The 21,145-nt window shown below is 47.2% G+C and overlaps 1 protein-coding gene across 2 annotated transcripts in view; it reads left to right on the forward strand.

Moving 5' to 3' along the window:
* The window catches only part of LOC123993982 (G-protein coupled receptor 4-like), a 69,810-nt gene extending 49,926 nt beyond the window's left edge, over positions 1 to 19,884 (forward strand). For both annotated transcript variants that reach the window (XM_046296470.1, XM_046296471.1), the window contains exon 2: positions 17,699 to 19,884. In XM_046296470.1, the coding sequence (XP_046152426.1) occupies positions 18,230 to 19,354 (1,125 nt within the window). In that variant the 5' untranslated portion in view covers positions 17,699 to 18,229 and the 3' untranslated portion in view covers positions 19,355 to 19,884. The remainder of the gene's footprint in view (positions 1 to 17,698) is intronic.
* The last annotated feature ends 1,261 nt before the right edge of the window (positions 19,885 to 21,145 follow it).

Consider the following 21,145-nt stretch of genomic DNA (forward strand, 5'->3'; position numbering starts at 1 on the left):
TGCTGTGTCTCCATTTACATTACATTACATTTAAGTCATTTAGCAGACGCTCTTATCCAGAGCGACTTACAAATTGGTGCATTCACCTTATGACATCCAGTGGAACAGCCACTTTACAATAGTGAATCTAAATATTTTAAGGGGGGGGGGTGAGAAGGATTACTTTATCCTATCCTAAGTATTCCTTAAAGAGGTGGGGTTTCAGGTGTCTCCGGAAGGTGGTGATTGACTCCGCTGTCCTGGCGTCGTGAGGGAGTTTGTTCCACCATTGGGGAGCCAGAGCAGCGAACAGTTTTGACTGGGCTGAGCAGGAACTGTACTTCCTCAGTGGTAGGGAGGCGAGCAGGCCAGAGGTGGATGAAAGCAGTGCCCTTATTTGGGTGTAGGGCCTGATCAGAGCCTGGAGGTACTGAGGTGCCGTTCCCCTCACAGCTCCGTAGGCAAGCACCATGGTCTTGTAGCGGATGCGAGCTTCAACTGGAAGCCAGTGGAGAGAGCGGAGGAGCGGGGTGACGTGAGAGAACTTGGGAAGGTTGAACACTAGACGGGCTGCGGCGTTCTCGATGAGTTGTAGGGGTTTAATGGCACAGGCAGGGAGCCCAGCCAACAGCGAGTTGCAGTAATCCAGACGGGAGATGACAAGTGCCTGGATTAGGACCTGCGCCGCTTCCTGTGTGAGGCAGGGTCGTACTCTGCGGATGTTGTAGAGCATGAACCTACAGGAACGGGCCACCGCCTTGATGTTAGTTGAGAACGACAGGGTGTTGTCCAGGATCACGCCAAGGTTCTTAGCGCTCTGGGAGGAGGACACAATGGAGTTGTCAACCGTGATGGCGAGATCATGGAACGGGCAGTCCTTCCCGGGAGGAAGAGCAGCTCCGTCTTGCCGAAGTTCAGCTTGAGGTGGTGATCCATCATCCACACTGATATGTCTGCCAGACATGCAGAGATGCGATTCGCCACCTGGTCATCAGAAGGGGGAAAGGAGAAGATTAATTGTGTGTCGTCTGCATAGCAATGATAGGAGAGACCATGTGAGGTTATGACAGAGCCAAGTGACTTGATGTATAGCGAGAATAGGAGAGGGCCTAGAACAGAGCCCTGGGGGACACCAGTGGTGAGAGCGCGTGGTGAGGAGACAGATTCTCGCCACGCCACCTGGTAGGAGCGACCTGTCAGGTAGGACGCAATCCAAGCGTGGACCGCGCCGGAGATGCCCAACTCGGAGAGGGTGGAGAGGAGGATCTGATGGTTCACAGTATCGAAGGCAGCCGATAGGTCTAGAAGGATGAGAGCAGAGGAGAGAGAGTTAGCTTTAGCGGTGCGGAGCGCCTCCATGATACAGAGAAGAACAGTCTCAGTTGAATGACTAGTCTTGAAACCTGACTGATTTGGATCAAGAAGGTCATTCTGAGAGAGATAGCGGGAGAGCTGACCAAGGACGGCACGTTCAAGAGTTTTGGAGAGAAAAGAAAGAAGGGATACTGGTCTGTAGTTGTTAACATCGGAGGGATCGAGTGTAGGTTTTTTCAGAAGGGGTGCAACTCTCGCTCTCTTGAAGACGGAAGGGACGTAGCCAGCGGTCAGGGATAAGTTGATGAGCGAGGTGAGGTAAGGGAGAAGGTCTCCGGAAATGGTCTGGAGAAGAGAGGAGGGGATAGGGTCGAGCGGGCAGGTTGTTGGGCGGCCGGCCGTCACAAGACGCGAGATTTCATCTGGAGAGAGAGGGGAGAAAGAGGTCAGAGCACAGGGTAGGGCAGTGTGAGCAGAACCAGCGGTGTCGTTTAACTTAGCAAACGAGGATCGGATGTCGTCGACCTTCTTTTCAAAATGGTTGACGAAGTCATCTGCAGAGAGGGAGGAGGGGGGGGGAGGGAGGAGGATTCAGGAGGGAGGAGAAGGTGGCAAAGAGCTTCCTAGGGTTAGAGGCAGATGCTTGGAATTTAGAGTGGTAGGCTTTAGCAGCAGAGACAGAGGAGGAAAATGTAGAGAGGAAGGAGTGAAAGGATGCCAGGTCCACAGGGAGGCGAGTTTTCCTCCATTTCCGCTCGGCTGCCCGGAGCCCTGTTCTGTGAGCTCGCAATGAGTCGTCAAGCCACGGAGCGGGAGGGGGAGGACCGAGCCGGCCTGGAAGATAGGGGACATAGAGAGTCAAAGGATGCAGAAAGGGAGGAGAGGAGGGTTGAGGAGGCAGAATCAGGAGATAGGTTGGAGAAGGTTTGAGCAGAGGGAAGAGATGATAGGATGGAAGAGGAGAGAGTAGCGGGGGAGAGAGAGCGAAGGTTGGGACGGCGCGATACCATCCGAGTAGGGGCAGTGTGGGAAGTGTTGGATGAGAGCGAGAGGGAAAATGATACAAGGTAGTGGTCGGAGACTTGGAGGGAGTTGCAATGAGGTTAGTGGAAGAACAGCATCTAGTAAAGATGAGGTCGAGCGTATTGCCTGCCTTGTGAGTAGGGGGGAAGGTGAGAGGGTGAGGTCAAAGAGGAGAGGAGTGGAAAGGAGGCAGAGAGGAATGAGTCAAAGGTAGACGTGGGGAGGTTAAAGTCGCCCAGAACTGTGAGAGGTGAGCCGTCCTCAGGAAAGGAGCTTATCAAGGCATCAAGCTCATTGATGAACTCTCCGAGGGGACCTGGAGGGCGATAAATGATAAGGATGTTAAGCTTGAAAGGGCTGGTAACTGTGACAGCATGAAATTCAAAGGAGGCGATAGACAGATGGGTAAGGGAAGAAAGAGAGAATGACCACTTGGGAGAGATAAGGATCCCGATGCCACCACCCCGCTGACCAGAAGCTCTCGGGGTGTGCGAGAACACGTGGGTGGACGAAGAGAGAGCAGTAGGAGTAGCAGTGTTATCTGTGGTGATCCATGTTTCTGTCAGTGCCAAGAAGTCGAGGGACTGGAGGGAGGCATAGGCTGAGATGAACTCTGCCTTGTTGGCTGCAGATCGGCAGTTCCAGAGGCTACCGGAGACCTGGAACTCCACATGGGTCGTGCGCGCTGGGACCACCAGATTAGGGTGGCAGCGGCCACGCGGTGTGGAGCGTTTGTATGGTCTGTGCAGAGAGGAGAGAACAGGGATAGACAGACACATAGTTGACAGGCTACAGAAGAGGCTACGCTAATGCAAGGAGATTGGAATGACAAGTGGACTACACGTCTCGAATGTTCAGAAAGTTAAGCTTACGTAGCAAGAATCTTATTGACTAAAATGATTAAAATGATACAGTACTGCTGAAGTAGGCTAGCTGGCAGTGGCTGCGTTGTTGACTTTGTAGGCTAGCTGGCAGTGGCTGCGTTGTTGACACTACACTAATCAGGTCGTTCCGTTGAGTGTAATTGTCATGTTTTGTCACTTATTATCTTGTCTTGTCCCTGTGCTTCCCATTCTATTCGTTTCCCTCTGCTGGTCTTATTAGGTTCTTTCCCTCTTTCTATCCCTCTCTCTCCCCCTCCCTCTCTCACTCTCTCGCTCTCCTCTCTATCGTTCCGTTCCTGCTCCCAGCTGTTCCTATTCCCTAATCAATCATTTAGTCTTCCCACACCTGTTCCCGATCCTTTCCCCTGATTAGAGTCCCTATTTCTTCCTTTGTGTTCCGTTCCTGTCCTGTCGGTTCCTTGTTTAGTATTCACCGTGCTGTGTTTGTGTATCGCCCTGTCGTGTCGTGTTTTCCTCAGATGCTGCGTGGTGAGCAGGTGTCTGAGTCTGTCTGGTTCAAGTGCCTTCCCGAGGCAACCTGCTGTTCTCCTGGTTCGAGTCTCCAGTTTGTCCTCGTCATATCGAGTGAAAGTTGTGTTTTTTTGTTTGTATTTACTTTACTGGATTAAAGACTCTGTTTTCGCCAAGTCGCTTTTGGGTCCTCTTTCACCTGCATGACAGAAGGAACCGACCAAGGAATGGACCCAGCGACTTCAGACGGAGTTACACTGCCGTCGAGATCAAGGAGCCATGCTCGGCAGACACGAGCAGGAATTGTCTGCTGCTCGCCATGCCGTGGAGAACCTGGCCGCTCAGGTTTCCGACCTCTCTGGACAGTTCCAGAGTCTACGTCTCGTGCCACCTGTTACTTCCTGGCCTGTCGAGCCTCCAGAACCTAGGGTTAATAACCCACCTTGCTACTCCGGGCAGCCCACTGAGTGCCGCTCCTTTCTCACGCAGTGTGAGATTGGTTCTCTCTCCAACCCAACACATAGAGAGAGCTCGGGGGAGAATGGGGCACAGCTATCTGTGAGGCAAGGGCTGATTGCTCTAACAAGTTCCAGAACTTTAAAGAGGAGATGATTCGGGTTTTTGACCGTTCAGTTTTTGGTAGGGAGGCTTCTAGGGCCCTGGCTTCCTTATGCCAAGGTGAACGGTCCATAACGGATTATTCTATTGAGTTTCGCACTCTTGCTGCCTCTAGTGAGTGGAAGAGAGCCGGCGTGCTGGGAAGCTCGTTTTCTGGAGGGACTCCACGAGAGGATGAGATTCTCTCCCGGGAGGTTCCTTCAGATGTGGACTCTTTGATCGCCATCCGCATAGAAACGGGTAGAGTCACCGGGTCGTGGAAGAGAGACGGTGTTTCCCTTCCGCATCGCAACCATCTCCCTCCTCTGGGAGTCTGAGCCCATGCAGCTGGGAGGATTCGGACTGGACGGAGGATCACCAACAGAGTTGCTGGACATTTTGTTAATTCATGTCCAGTGAGGTCGGAGGGCTACAGGTGAGCGCAACTTCAAGTCTCTCCATCAAAATCCTGTACCTTTGTCGGACGCTGGACCGGGGGTGCTACAAGTGCCTTGATAGACTCTGGGGCTGAGGGTTGTTTCATGGACGAAGCATGGGTTCGGAAACATGACATTCCTTTCAGAGAGCTAGATAAGACGCCCATGTTCGCCTTAGATGGTAGTCATCTTCCCAGTATCAGATTTGGACACTACCTTTAACCCTCACAGTAGTAACCACAGTGAGACTATTTCTTTTTGGTTCACCGTTTACACCTGTAGTTTTGGGTCATCCCTGGCTAGTATGTCATAATCCTTCTATTAATTGGTCTAGTAATTCTATCCTATCCTGGAACGTTTCTTGTCATGTGAAGTGTTTAATGTCTGCCATCCCTCCCGTTTCTTCTGTCCCTACTTCTCAGGAGGAACCTGGCGATTTGACAGGAGTGCCGGAGGAATATCATGATCTGCGCACGGTCTTCAGTCGGTCCCGAGCCAACTCCCTTCCTCCTCACCGGTCGTATGATTGTAGTATTGATCTCCTTCCGGGGACCACTCCTTCTCGGGGTAGACTATACTCTCTGTCGGCTCCCGAACGTAAGGCTCTCGAGGATTATTTGTCTGTGTCTCTTGACGCCGGTACCATAGTGCCTTCTTCCTCTCCGGCCGGGGCGGGGTTCTTTTTGTTAAGAAGAAGGACGGACTCTGCGCCCCTGCGTGGATTATCGAGGGCTGAATGACATAACGGTTAAGAATGTTATCCGCTTCCCCTTATGTCATCAGCCTTCGAGATTCTGCAGGGAGCCAGGTGCTTTACTAAGTTGGACCTCGGCTTACCACTGCGCATCAGAGAGGGGGACGAGTGGAAAACCGCACTCCGTTAGGGCATTTTGAGTACCGGGTTCTGCCGTTTGGTCTCGCCAATGCGCCAGCTGTTTTTCAGGCATTAGTTAATGATGTTCTGAGAGACATGCTGAACATCTTTGTTTTTGTCTATCTTGACGATATCCTGATTTTTTCTCCGTCACTCGAGATTCATGTTCAGCACGTTCGACGTGTCCTACAGCGCCTTTTAGAGAATTGTCTCTACGTAAAGTCTGAGAAGTGCTCTTTTCATGTCTCCTCCGTTACTTTTCTCGGTTCCGTTATTTCCGCTGAAGGCATTCAGATGGATTCCGCTAAGGTCCAAGCTGTCAGTGATTGGCCCGTTCCAGGTCACGTGTCGAGTTGCAGCGCTTTTTAGGTTTCGCTAATTTCTATCGGCGTTTCATTCGTAATTTCGGTCAAGTTGCTGCCCCTCTCACAGCTCTTACTTCTGTCAAGACGTGTTTTAAGTGGTCCGGTTCCGCCCAGGGAGCTTTTGATCTTCTAAAAGAACGTTTTACGTCCGCTCCTATCCTCGTTACTCCTGACGTCACTAGACAATTCATTGTCGAGGTTGACCTTCAGAGGTAGGCGTGGGAGCCATTCTATCCCAGCGCTTCCAGTCTGACGATAAGGTTCATCCTTGCGCTTATTTTCTCATCGCCTGTCGCCATCTGAGCGCAACTATGATGTGGGTAACCGTGAACTGCTCGCCATCCGCCAGCCCTAGGCGAATGGCGACTGGAGGGGGCGACCGTTCCTTTTGTCGTTTGGACAGACCATAAGAACCTTGAGTACATCCGTTCTGCCAAACGACTTAATGCCCGTCAAGCTCGTTGGGCGTTGTTTTTCGCTGTTTCGAGTTTGTGATTTCTTACCGTCCGGGTAGCAAGAACACCAAGCCTGATGCCTTATCCCGTCTGTTTAGTTCTTCTGTGGCTTCTACTGATCCCGAGGGGATTCTTCCTTATGGGCGTGTTGTCGGGTTAACAGTCTGGGGAATTGAAAGACAGGTTAAGCAAGCACTCACGCACACTGCGTCGCCGCGCGCTTGTCCTAGTAACCTCCTTTTTCGTTCCTGTTTCCACTGTCTGGCTGTTCTTCAGTGGGCTCACTCTGCCAAGTTAGCTGGTCATCCCGGTGTTCGAGGCACTCTTGCGTCTATTCGCCAGCGCTTTTGGTGGCCGACTCAGGAGCGTGACACGCGCCGTTTCGTGGCTGCTTGTTCGGACTGCGCACAGACTAAGTCGGGTAACTCTCCTCCTGCCGGTCGTCTCAGACCGCTCCCATTCCTTCTCGACCATGGTCTCACATCGCCCTAGACTTCATTACCGGTCTGCCTTTGTCTGCGGAGAAGACTGTGATTCTTACGGTTGTCGATAGGTTCTCTAAGGCGGCACATTTCATTCCCCTCGCTAAACTTCCTTCCGCTAAGGAGACGGCACAAATCATTATCGAGAATGTATTCAGAATTCATGGCCTCCCGTTAGACGCCGTTTCAGACAGAGGCCCGCAATTCACGTCACAGTTTTGGAGGGAGTTCTGTCGTTTGATTGGTGCGTGTCAGTCTCTCTTCCGGGTTTCATCCCCAGTCTAACGGTCAAGCAGAGAGGGCCAATCAGACGATACGCAGCCTTTCTTTCAGAAACCCTGCGTCTTGGGCAGAACAGCTCCCCTGGGCAGAATACGCTCACAATCGCTTCCTTCGTCTGCTACCGGGTTATCTCCGTTTCAGAGTAGTCTGGGTTACCAGCCTCCTCTGTTCTCATCCCAGCTTGCCGAGTCCAGCGTTCCCTCCGCTCAGCGTTTGTCCAACGTTGTGAGCGCACCTGGAGGAGGGTGAGGTCTGCACTTTGCCGTTACAGGGCACAGACTGTGAGAGCCGCCAATAAACGCAGGATTAAGAGTCCAAGGTATGCCAGAGAGTGTGGCTTTCCACTCGCAACCTTCCTCTTACGACAGCTTCTCGTAAGTTGACTCCGCGGTTCATTGGTCCGTTCCGTGTCTCCCAGGTCGTCAATCCTGTCGCTGTGCGACTGCTTCTTCCGCGACATCTTCGTCGCGTCCATCCTGTCTTCCATGTCTCCTGTGTCAAGCCCTTTCTTCGCACCCCCGTTGTCTTCCCTCCCCCTCCCGTCCTTGTCGAGAGCGCACCTATTTACAAGGTACATAAGATCATGGACATGCGTTCTCGGGACGGGGTCACCAATACTTAGTGGATTGGGAGGGTTACGGTCCTGAGGAGAGGAGTTGGGTTCCGTCTCGGGACGTGCTGGACCGTTCACTCATCGATGATTTCCTCCGTTGCCGCCAGGATTCCTCCTCGAGTGCGCCAGGAGGCGCTCGGTGAGTGGGGGGTACTGTCATGTTTTGTCACTTATTATCTTGTCTTGTCCCTGTGCTTCCCATTCTATTCGTTTCCCTCTGCTGGTCTTATTAGGTTCTTTCCCTCTTTCTATCCCTCTCTCTCCCCCTCCCTCTCTCACTCTCTCGCTCTCTCTTCTCTCTATCGTTCCGTTCCTGCTCCCAGCTGTTCCTATTCCCCTAATCAATCATTTAGTCTTCCCACACCTGTTCCCGATCCTTTCCCCTGATTAGAGTCCCTATTTCTTCCTTTGTGTTCCGTTCCTGTCCTGTCGGTTCCTTGTTTAGTATTCACCGTGCTGTGTTTGTGTATCGCCCTGTCGTAGATGCTGCGTGGTGAGCAGGTGTCTGAGTCTGTCTGGTTCAAAGTGCCTTCCCGAGGCAACCTGCTGTTCACCTGCTGTTCAAGTTCGAGTCTCCAGTTTGTCCTCGTCATATCGAGTGAAAGTTGTGTTTTTTTGTTTGTATTTACTTTACTGGATTAAAGACTCTGTTTTCGCCAAGTCGCTTTTGGGTCCTCTTTCACCTGCATGACAGTAATAGTTTCTACAGTGCTGCTATTCGGGGGCTAGCTGGCTAGCTAGCAGTGTCCCATGTGCTAGCGTAGCAACAACTACCCCGCGGCTTCCCTGATCCATCTATTGCTGTTCACTGGACCCTATGATCACTTGGCCACATAGCTGATGCCTGCTGGACTGTTCATTTATCACGGTACTCCACTTTGTTTACTTTTGTTTCTGCGGCCCTAGCCCTGAACTCAGGCCCTGTGTGTTGTTAACCGACCCTCTCTGCCCAGTCATCGCCATTTTACCTGTTGTTGTTGTCTTAGCTTATTAGTTGTGGTTGTCTTACCCATTGTTGTCTTAGCTAGCTCTCCCAATCAACACCTGTGATTGCTTTATGCCTCGCTTTATGTCTCTCTCAAATGTCAATATGCCTTGTATACTGTTGTTTAGGATAGTTATCATTGTTTTAGTTTGCAGCGGAGCCCCTAGTTCCACTGTACATACCTCATATTCTCCTTTGTCCCACCTCCCACACATGCGGTGACCTCACCCAGTATAACCAGTGTGTCCAGAGATGCAAACCTCTCTTATCATCACTCGGTGCCTGGGCTTACCTCCACTGTACCCGCACCCCACCATACCCCTGTCTGCACATTATGCCCTGAATCTATTCCCCCAGGCTCAGAAATCTGCTTCTTTTGTTTTCTGTCCCCAACTCACTAAACGACCAGTTTTGCTAGCCACTGCTTTAGCACACTCTGCCAACCCTGATGTCCTTGCCGTGTCTGAATCCCGGCTTTGGAAGGCCACCAAAAATTCTGAGATTTCCATACCCAACTACAACATTTTCTGTCAAGACAGAACTGCCAAAGGGGGAGGAGTTGCAATCTACTGCAGAGATAGCTTGCAAAGTTCTGTCATACTTTCCAGGTCTATGCCCAAACAGTTTGAGTTTCTAATTTTAGAAATGAATCTCTCCAGAAATAAGTCTCTCACTGTTGCCTGTTATAGACCCCCCTCAGCTCCCAGCTGTGCCCTGGCCACCATATGTGAATTGATTGCTCCCATCTTTCTTCAGAGTTTGTTCTGTTAGGTGACCTCAACTGGGATAGGCTTAACACTCCAGCAGTCCTACAATCTAAGCTAGATGCCCTCAATCTCACACAAATTATCAAGGAAACCACCAGGTACAACCCTAAATCCGTAAACATGGGCACCCTCATAGATATTATGAGGTGTTCTGAAAGAGCTGCAAAACCTGGATCCGTACAAATCAGCTGGGCTGGACAATCTGGACCCTCTCTTTCTAAAATTATCCGCCGCCATTGTTGCAACCCCTATTACCAATCTGTTCAATATCTCTTCGTATCGTCCGGGATCCCTAAATATTGGACAGCTGCCACAGTATTCCCCCTCTTCAAAGGGGGTGACACTCTAGACCCAAATTGTTATAGACCTATATCCATCCTGCCCTGCCTTTCTAAAGTCTTCGAAAGCCAAGTTAACCTCTTGAATCTCTGGGGGCAGTATTTCATTTTTGGATGAAAAACGTTCCCGTTTTAAACAAGATATTTTGTTATGAAAAGATGCTCGACTATGCACATAATTGACAACTTTGGAAAGAAAACACTCTGACGTTTCCAAAACTGCAAAGATATTGTCTGTGAGTGCCACAGAACTAATGTTACAGGCAAAACCAAGATGAAATTTCATACAGGAAGTGAGCCAGATTTTGAATACGCTGTGTTCCAATGTCTCCTTATATGGCTGTGAATGCGCAAGGAATGAGCCTACACTTTCTGCCATTTCCCCAAGGTGTCTGCAGCATTGTGACGTATTTGTAGGCATATCATTGGAAAATTGACCATAAGAGACTACATTTACCAGGTGTCCTCTCTGTATCCTCCGTCGAAACTATTGTGTAATCTCCAGGTGCGTGCATTTTCCCATTTTGTTCAGAGGAGAAACCAAACTGCCACAAGTGATTTATCATCTAATAGATATGTGAAAAACACCTTGAGGATTGATTCTAAACAACGTTTGCCATGTTTCTGTCGATATTATGGAGTTAATTTGGAAAAAGGTTCGCCGCCGTTGTAATGACTGAATTTTCGGGTTTTTTTCTTATCCAAACGTGATGAACAAAACGGAGCGATTTCTCCTACACAAATAATATTTTTGGAAAAACTGAACATTTGCTATCTAACTGAGAGTCTCATCATTGAAAACATCCGAAGTTCTTCAAAGGTAAATGATTTTATTTGAATGCTTTTCTTGTTTTTGTGAAAATGTTGCCTGCTGAATGCTAGGCTTAATGCTATGCTAGCTATCAATACTCTTACACAAATACTTGTGTAGCTATGGTTGAAAAGCATTTTTTGAAAATCTAAGACGACAGTGTTGTTAACAAAAGGCTAAGCTTGTGAGCCAATATATTTATTTCATTTAATTTGCGATTTTCATGAATAGTTAACGTTGCATTATGGTAATGAGCTTGAGGCTATAATTACGCTCCCGGATACGGGATTGCTCGTCGCAACAGGTTAATAAACAGATCACTGACCATTTCGAATCCCACCGTAACTTCTCTGCTGTGCAATCCGGTTTCCGAGCTGGTCATGGGTGCACCTCAGCCACGCTCAAGGTACTAAATGATATCATAACCGCCATCGATAAAAGACAGTACTGTGCAGCTGTCTTCATCGACCTGGCCAATGCTTTCGACTTTGTCAATCACCGTATTCTTATCGGCAGACTCAATAGCCTTGGTTTCTCAAATGACTGCCTCGCCTGGTTCACCAACTACTTCACAGACAGAGTTCAGTGTGTCAAATCGGAGGGCCTGTTGTCCGGACCTCTGGCAGTCTCTATGGGGGTACCACAGGGTTAAATTCTCGGGCCGACTCTTCTCTGTATTTATCAACGATGTCGCTCTTGCTGTGGGTGATTCCCTGATCCACCTCTACGCAGACGACACCATTCTGTATACATCTGGCCCTTCTTTGTACACTGTGTTAACCTCTCTAGGCAGAGCGCCAAATTCAAATACAGAAATACTCTTTATAAAATTTCAGAAAAGATACAACTATTTTACATAGGTTTAAAGATTAACTTCTTGTGAATCCAACCACGGTGTCAGATTTAAAAAATGCTTTACGGCAAAAGCATACCTTACAATTATTTGAGAACATAGCCCAGCAGACAAATCATTACAAACAGTAACCAGCCAAGTAGAAGAGTTACACAAGTCAGAAATAGAGATAAAATTAATCACTTACCTTTGATGATCTTCATATGGTTGCACTCAGAAGACATTAATTTATTCAATAAGTATTCCTTTTGTTCGATGAAATGTCTTTATATCCGAAAACCTCAGTTTTGTTCGCGCGTTTACTTCAGTAATCCACAGGCTCAAACGCAGTCACAACAGGCAGACAAAAAAATCCAAATTGTATCTGTAAAGTTCATAGAAACATGTCAAACGATGTTTATATTCAATCTTCAGGTTGTTTTTAGCCTAAATAATCGATAATATTTCAACCGGACAATAACGTCGTCAATATAACTAAAAGGTAAACAAGAAAGGCACTTTCTCGTTCGAGAGCATGAAAAAGCTCTGACACAGCAGGGTACACTCATTCAGACTGCTCTTACTCCCTCATTTTTCAGAATATAAGCCTGAAACAATTTCTAAAGACTGTTGACATCTAGTGGAAGGTATGGGAACTGTAATTTGTCAATAGATACTGTAATGGCATTGAATAGAAAACTACAACAGAAAAACAAATCCTACTTCCTGAATGGATTTTTCTCAGGTTTTCGCCTGCCATATCAGTTTTGTTATACTCACAGACACTATTTTAACAGTTTTGGAAACTTTCGAGTGTTTTCTATCCAAATCTACCAATTATATACATATCCTATCTTCTGGGCCTGAGTAGAAGGCAGTTTAATTTGGGCACGCTTTTCATTCGAAATTCCAAATGCTGCCCCCTACCCTAGAGAAGTTAACTAACCTCCAAATGTGCTTCAATGCCATACAACACTCATTCCGTGGCCTCCAACTGCTCTTAAACGTTAGTAAAACCAAATGCATGGTTTTCAACCGTTCGCTACCCGCGCCCGTCCGACTAGCATCGCTACTCTGGACGGTTATGACCTAGAATACGCGGACAACTCCAAATACCTAGGTGTCTAGCTAGACTGTAAACTCTCCTTCCAGACTCATATCAAACATCTCCAATCCAAAATCAAATCTAGAATCGGCTTTCTATTTTGCAACAAAGCCTCCTTCACTCACGCCGCCAAACTTACCCTAGTAAAACTGACTATCCTACCGATCCTCGACTTCGGCATCTACAAAATAGCTTCCAATACTCTACTCAGCAAACTGGATGCAGTCTATCATAGTGCCGTCTGTTTTGTTACTAAAGCCCCTTATACCACCCACCACTGCGACCTGTATGCTCTAGTTGGCTGGCCCTCGCTACATATTCGTCGCCAGATCCACTGGCTCCAGGTAATCTATAAGTCTATGCGAGGTAAAGCTCCGCCTTATCTCAGTTCACTGGTCACGATAACAACACCCACGTGTAGCACGTGCTCCAGCAGGAATATCTCACTGGTCATCCCCAAAACCAACACCTCGTTTGGCCGCCTTTCCTTCCAGTTCTCTGCTGCCGGTGACTGAAATGAATTGCAAAAATTGCTGAAGCTTGAGACTTACATTTCCCTCACTAACTTTAAACATCAGCTATCTGAGCAGCTAACCGATCATTGCAGCTGTACATAGTCCATCTCTAAATAGCCCATCCAATCTACCTACCTCATCCCCATATTGTTTTTATTAACTTTTCTGCTCTTTTGCACACCAGTTTCATTACTTGCACATCATCATCTGCTCATCATCATCTGCTCATCTATCAATCCCGTGTTAATCTGCTAAATTGTACTTTGCTCCTATGGCCTATTTATTGCCTTACCACCTCACTCTTTATTATTATTTGCACGCACTGTATATAGACTTTCTTTTTTTCTATTGTGTTATTGACTGTACGCTTGTTTATTCCATGTGTAACTCTGTGCTGTTGTTTGTGTCGCACTGCTTTGCTTTATCTTGGCCAGGTTGCAGTTGTAAATGAGAACTTGTTCTCAACTAGCTTACCTGGTTAAATAAAGGTGAAAAAAAAAAAAAGGTCCTTTGCTGTTGTTCTGGGATTGATTTGCACTTTTCGCACCAAAGTACGTTCATCTCTAAGAGACAGAACGCTCCTCCTTCCTGAGCGGTATGACGGCTGCGTGGTCCCATGGTGTTTATACTTGCGTACTATTGTTTGTTCAGATGAACGCGGTACCTTCAGGCATTAGGAAATTGCTCCCAAGGATGAACCAGACTTGTCAAAAAAATCAGCCAAGACCTCAGAAGCAAAATTGTAGACCTACAATTTTGTTTCTGAGGTCTTGGCTGATTTCTTTTGATTTTCCCACGATGTTAAGCAAAGAGGCACTGCGTTTGAAGGTAGGCCTTGAAATACATCCACAGGTACACCTCCAATTGACTCAAATGATGTCAATTAGCCTATCAGAAGCTTCTAAAGCCATGACATAATTTTCTGGAATTTTCCAAGCTATTTAAAGGCACAGTCAACTTAGTGTATGTACTGGAATTGTGATACAGTGAATTATAAGTTAAATAATCTGTAAACAATTGTTGGAAAAATGACTTGTGTCATGCACAAAGTAGATGTCCTAACCACCATGCCAAAACTATAGTTTGTTAACAAGAAATTTATGGAGTGGTTGAAAAACTTCCGACTTCAACTGTAAGTATCTCATATACGAGCTCATCTGGTACAACCCCTCTCCAGATATTTTATTTTATTTCACCTTTATTTAACCAGGTAGGCAAGTTGAGAACATGTTCTCATGTACAATTGCGACCTGGCCAAGATAAAGCAAAGCAGTTTGACACATACAACAACACAGAGTTACACATGGAGTAAAACAAATAATACAGTAGAAAAATAAGTCTATATACAATGTGAGCAAATTAGGTGAGATAAGGGAGGTAAAGGCAAAAAAAGGACATGGTGTCGAAGTAAATACAATATAGCAAGTAAAACACTGGAATGGTAGATTTGCAGTGGAAGAATGAGCAAAGTAGAGATAGAAATAATGGGGTGCAAAGGAGCAAAATAAATAACAGTAGGGGGAGAGGTAGTTGTTTGGGCTAAATTACAGATGGGCTATGTACAGGTGCAGTAATCTGTGAGCTGCTCTGACAGCTGGTGCTTAAAGCTAGTGAGGGAGATGTGTTTCCAGTTTCAGAGATTTGTGTAGTTCGTTCCAGCCATTGGCAGCAGAGAACTGGAAGGAGAGGCATCCAAATGTTCGCTGCCCTGGCCCCCCAATGGTGGAACAAACTCCCTCACGACGCCAGGACAGCGGAGTCAATCACCACCTTCCGGAGACACCTGAAACCCCACCTCTTTAAGGAATACCTAGGATAGGTTAAGTAATCCCTCTCACCCCACCCCCCCCCTAAGTTTTAGATGCACTATTGTAAGTGACTGTCCCACTGGATGTCATAAGGTGAATGCACCAATTTGTAAGTCGCTCTGGATAAGAGCGTCTGCTAAATGACTTAAATGTAAATGTAAATGTAAATGAAGAATTGGTTTTGGGGGTGACCATAGAGATATACCTGCTGGAGCGCGTGCTACAGGTGGGTGCTGCTATGGTGACCAGCGAGCTGAGATAAGGGGGGGACTTTACCTAGCAGGGTCTTGTAGATGACATGGAGCCAGTGGGTTTGGCGACGAGTATGAAGCGAGGGCCAGCCAACGAGAGCGTACAGGTCGCAATGGTGGGTAGTATATGGGGCTTTGGTGACAAAACTGATGGCACTGTGATAGACTGCATCCAATTTATTGAGTAGGGTATTGGAGGCTATTTTGTAATGACATCGCCGAAGTCGAGGATCGGTAGGATGGTCAGTTTTACAAGGGTATGTTTGGCAGCATGAGTGAAGGATGCTTTGTTGCGAAATAGGAATCCGATTCTAGATTTAATTTTGTATTGGAGTTGTTTGATGTGAGTCTGGAAGTAGAGTTTACAGTCTAACCAGAGACCTAGGTATTTGTAGTTGTCCACATATTCTTAAGTCAGAACCGTCCAGAGTAGTGATGTTGGATGGGCGGGCAGGTGTCATCTGTCTCATAGTTTTGACTCTTAAGGCATAACACCTTATTATTCACATGTAATGTCCCCCACACTTGTTTGAAAGGCCTAAACTTTGGCTCCGATTCAAACTCCACAGGGAGCTCTGCTCTACCTTCTTTTTTCCCATGTCTTTAACTGGGAGACCACTGGGTCTCTATCCTGTGCTTCCAAAAGGAAAGCTGCATTTCTGGATCCTGCCTGGCTTGTTTGAGCTCCAGCTACAGGCTCAATGGTGACATCCTGAGGCTTGTTTACGATGGCTCTCAGATTGACAGTGGCCTCCTGTGAGACAGCTGTGTCCACACTCTGTCTGTGTGTGTCGGCGTGACACACCATCAGCAATACTGTGCAGTCTCCCTGGCCTGTGAACAATATCATAGTCAAACTGACTCAGTTTCTCCAACCATCTCGCCAACTGTCCCTAGCCAACCTCAGTGAGCTGTGATCAGTTTTCAGTAGAAATTTCCTCTCCAGCAAAAAGTGTTGGAAACACTGCCACAGCAAGAAGCTCCGTCTTCGTATTTGAATACTTCATCTCCTGTTTTGACAGTGCCCGACTGGCATATGCTACTACTCTCTCTCTCTACCCTTGTATTTCTGGGAGAGGACTGCCCCCTATGCCTGTGTCACATGTGTTGGTATCCATGATGAAATCTAGATTTGTGTCCTGGGAAAGCCAGTATGGGGGATGTGGTAAGCTTGGACTTTTCCTCTTGTCTGTTAACCTGTACAAAGCCTCCGCCATAGCTGCAAAATCTGTTATGAACCTCTTGTAGTATGACGCCAGGCCTAGAAAGCTTCTTGCCTCTGTCAGCGACTTGAGGCTAGGCCATGACCTGACTGTCTCTGTTTTCCATGGGGTCAGTGGACCCTCCCTCAGCCCGAGATGATGTGTCCCAGGTAGCTCACCTGCGACCTGAACATGTGGCACTTAGATGGCTTCACCTTAAGTCCTGCCTGCTCCAATCTGCTGAAAATCTTGTCTAAACGCTTCACATGCTCTTGGTTTGTATGACCAAACACTATGAAGTCATATAAGTACACCAAACATGTTGTCCACCCTAAATCAGACAACACCAGGTCCATGAGACGCTGGAAGCTGCTTGGAGCATTTGTCAACCCAAACCCCATGACCTGGAATTCAAAAAGCCCTCACTTTGTACTTTCACAAAATACGTTTTCCAATGATCCTCTGGGTGCATCTCGACTTGCCAGGACCCATACAAACACACACACGTACACATGGGCGTACTTGTGAACCGATGCGAATGATTTACATTATTGGTCTCTCGCCACCATGACTGTGTCATTTGATCTCTCCTATTGTGGGTACTAACAGGAGCCGTAACGCTAAGCACTTTTTATTATGGCTTGCGGACTACGTGTTTTGTAACCCAGTGATTCTGCTGAATATCAGAAGGATCGTTCCCATTGAACTGCATTTGAGTGGCCCATCCTTCCTTTCACAACAAAGACTAGCATGGTATCTTTCATGGTCGTAATTACTGTTCAAAACCACTGAATATTATACTACTAGGGATTGGTGTAGTTTCCATCAGAATTGGGACTAATTGGACCAATCATGACAGGTGGATTAGAAAGGGCTGTCCCTTGTGTCCGTCTGTTTTTCTGTTCAAGAAGGAGAACCTTGGACTGTGGTTACGGTGATTGCTATCTTTTCAATAGGAAAGTAAACACTTTCGTATCAAATGTGTTTTTATACTCTTGTGTAATGCATACACTATGAGTAAAAACATACGAGTGTGAGAGACTGTTGGTCAGACTGGAATGATCTAAGAATAAATAATTATGGCTTCAACATGAAAACAAGCAGAGGCGAGGAGTATTGTAAGTTCAAGGTTAGAGTACATACCAGAAACAATAGGTACAGAAAGCTGATATAGAGTAAGGATCTGACCATTCAATCCAAGTGCATTAACATCAACTGTATGTGAACAACTAACTGGGTTGGAAAACTGAAATGAATTGAAATGGGCAATACACACTATCTCACACACTCTCCTTTCTTCTGTTTTAGATGGGCAGTGCCGAAGAGGCCTGTTAACAGATCGCCTGCTGCTGCTGTGTGCGTGGCACGGATCGTCAGTGACAGTCTTGGAGGAAGGGTGTGTTCTTTGGCGTTTGAAGAGCTCTCATCCAGCAGAAGAGCTCTCATCCCCCTACACCCAATCAACCTCCCCACCTCCCTCTCCACAGCTAGCGACAGACCTTGGACAATAATCTCTCCAAGATTTATGATGTCCTTGTGCCGGAGTGGAGGCCTGGCTCTTTGTTCATAAGAGGGGTTTTATTTCACAACTTTTTTTTTTCTCTCATCTTCTTCCTCATTCGAAAAAGGTGTGGGACCAGCCGTGAAATGGGAAACGTCTGTTTTACATGTGAAGCCCATCTGGAGAGAAAGTGTGCTTTCAGGCCTGGATTTAAGGAATTACTCAACAACAAAAAGGAAACGTCACTTAACGGAATGTCGTTTTCCCTCTTTCCTTCTCATTAACAACAACATGTCGGATTGTCCCGTCCCTTTAAACGCTTAGTCACAAAATAAACAATGCACCTACAGAATATGAGGACAATGTGCAACATTTCCTTCTGTAATGTGGACTCGAAGATCGACCAGTACTTCCAGCCTACACTGTACATCATTGTCATTGTCCTGGGCCTGCCGACCAACTGCATGGCTCTGTGGGCAGCTTACTTGCAGGTGAAGCAGAAAAACGAGCTGGGCATCTACTTGATCAACCTCTCCTTGGCTGACCTCCTCTACATCGGCACCCTGCCCCTATGGATCGACTACTTCCTCCAGCACGACGACTGGATTCATGGCCAGAATTCCTGCAAGCTCTTTGGCTTCATCTTCTACACCAACATCTACGTCAGCATCGCCTTCCTCTGCTGCATTTCCATCGACCGATACCTGGCCGTGGCCTACCCGCTCAAGTTCGCCAAGGTCCGGCGGGTGAAAACTGCCGTGCTGGTCAGTTCCGTGGTGTGGACCATCGAGATAGTGGCCAATTCTGCACCACTCTTCCATGACGAGCTCTTCCAGGACCGTTTCAACCACACCTTCTGCTTTGAGAAGTACCCCATGCAAGACTGGGTGGCGGGCATGAACCTTTACCGGACCTTTCTGGGTTTCCTGGTGCCCTGGCTGATCATGCTGGGTGCGTACCGGGGCATTCTGCGGGCGGTGCGCGGCAATGTGTCCACGGAGTGTCACGAGAAGGCGAAGATCAAGCGCCTGGCGCTGAGTCTAATCCTGATCGTGTTGCTGTGCTTCGGGCCATACCACTTGCTCCTGCTGTGTCGCAGCATCCTCTTCCTCCAGAAGCCCTGCGACTGTGGCGCAGAGGAGGACCTGTTTGCAGCCTACCATGTGGCGCTGGCGCTAACCAGTCTGAACTGTGTGGCTGACCCCATCCTCTACTGTTTTGTTAACGAGGGCGCACGACATGACGTCGGTCACGCGCTCACCACCCTGCTGGGTGTCTTCAAGCGGAACTCGCCCGCGCCAGCTGATGCACTGGCAGCCGGATCTTTCACCTTGGAGACACCACTGTCCACCAAAAAGCAGCTGGGCCTGTACAGCGAGGTCAAGGCCAGCACCTACAAGACAGAGCTGGTGGCCCTCAAAGAGGATTGTCTTCAGATGACCATACTCAGTGTTAAGAAATGAACAGCCATCCTGATCCTCCATGAGAAAAACCCAAGACTATGAGGAAGTGGGTCAGTTTATGTTGCATAGAAAATGGGAGAGGTTTTATTATGTGTAATGTTTTAGCTGTTTTATTAGTTTTGGGGATGACACCTCATATTATGTACCTCATATGGTAAACTGTGATTGAAATGTGTTTGATATAGACAAATATAGTCAAATCAAGATGGACCATGGGCACATTGTGACAACCGTAAGAAAGACTATAGTATGTTCAGTTGCATAGATGTGATGCAATGTGAAACAAAGGATGTTTGCCATCAAACGGTTCCTTTCTCCTCCTCGTTATCTATAGTAGGTTTGTGTTCTAGTTGGGACAAGGTTATCTAACCATGGATTCAACATGTTTACATTTCTCTTTCAATGAGCTCCAGATGCCTCGTAACAGCTCCAAAAATCCGAAATGTGTTCTGTCAGCCGGAGAGTGAAGCACAATAATACTTGTTTTGTTCGACAATTTCACTGGGAAATAAATTACATCATTGTTTCAATTGTGTTGTGTCTGTTGTAACAGTACTTTGAAAAAATATAATGTCAGGTAACCGAGGGGGGTCAACTTTATGGTTAATGTGTTGCCGTAAAAGCATTAGTGTGTTGACCATGGACCTGATAATAGTGTTGTGTCCATCTTCAATGTTCATTGGCATACTCTTGAAACTACTGTAGGTTGTCTTGCAGTTGGTGCCTATTTGAATAGATAGAATAACAAGCACTTATGATTAATGTCCCCATCAACATTTCTTGGGTCTTGTCTGTCATATCCGAAAATCAGACATAAAACTCCAAATGACTTTCACACCGCTTATCACACCATTCACTGATGTGATAATGAGGATGATGGGTAATTCCACTGGGGGGGTAATTGTTTTCCCTCCGCCCTGTGGCTGACGGACCACGATATTGATGGTGTGTCGATGGGACTGTCACATTGTTCCAGGGTGGTAGTTCTTGAGATGTCAGGGAGACAACTCCTCCCGATGAAAACAGTGCAGTGTGATCTGGGTCCACACTACATTGGCATTGCAAGTCCTGCATGATGTGCCTATTTAAAGTAAGCAGGGCAAGGCAGCTATCACCCTCATCACCACTAATGAGCCAGTGAGATTCCTAATCAGATGTGATCACAGCTCTGCCGGTAAAATGTTTCCCAGATCAGATTGGGGCCATCTGCAGCCTATCGCTCTGCCTCCATGGGTTACGGCTGTTGCTCAATGACATGGAAAGGATCAAGGTCAATAGTTCAAATACAATGGGCTTCTTATCTCTGAGAGGCAGGTTATGTTTTCATTGATATTCAGGGGTTTAAAGCGAGCCTCGTGACCTACTTTGTTACGACAATATGGAAATACGAATGAGTATTTGAGTTCGATGAAGTTATTTCTTCAAATAGATTCTGAATCACCTAATTGTGGCAGCTTCAGGAGGAGGATTAAACAAGTGACATACACTAGGTTTGCCTGGAGTCTGTACAAAATGTCATTTCTGAAGGAGATCTTGTCACAGAAATACTCTGGGAAAGAACGACCAGTGAAATATCACAGCCCTAGCCCACTGGTGTTTGTTATTGTTGTTGGCGTAGGGCTCTTAATCAGATATAATAATGGCCATGCTGTAACCAAAACAGTCCTTTCTCTATTATTACGCTTGTGTAATCTTAGCATGACAGCCCACACTTTGCATTAGTGAGCACCGCTTAGAATCTGCGGAAAACAAATCACACTGCATCTTACCACAAACAGGTCTCTCCAATGC

This window comes from Oncorhynchus gorbuscha, linkage group LG13 (genome assembly GCF_021184085.1).
Source record: "Oncorhynchus gorbuscha isolate QuinsamMale2020 ecotype Even-year linkage group LG13, OgorEven_v1.0, whole genome shotgun sequence".
Taxonomy (NCBI): Eukaryota; Metazoa; Chordata; class Actinopteri; order Salmoniformes; family Salmonidae; genus Oncorhynchus; species Oncorhynchus gorbuscha.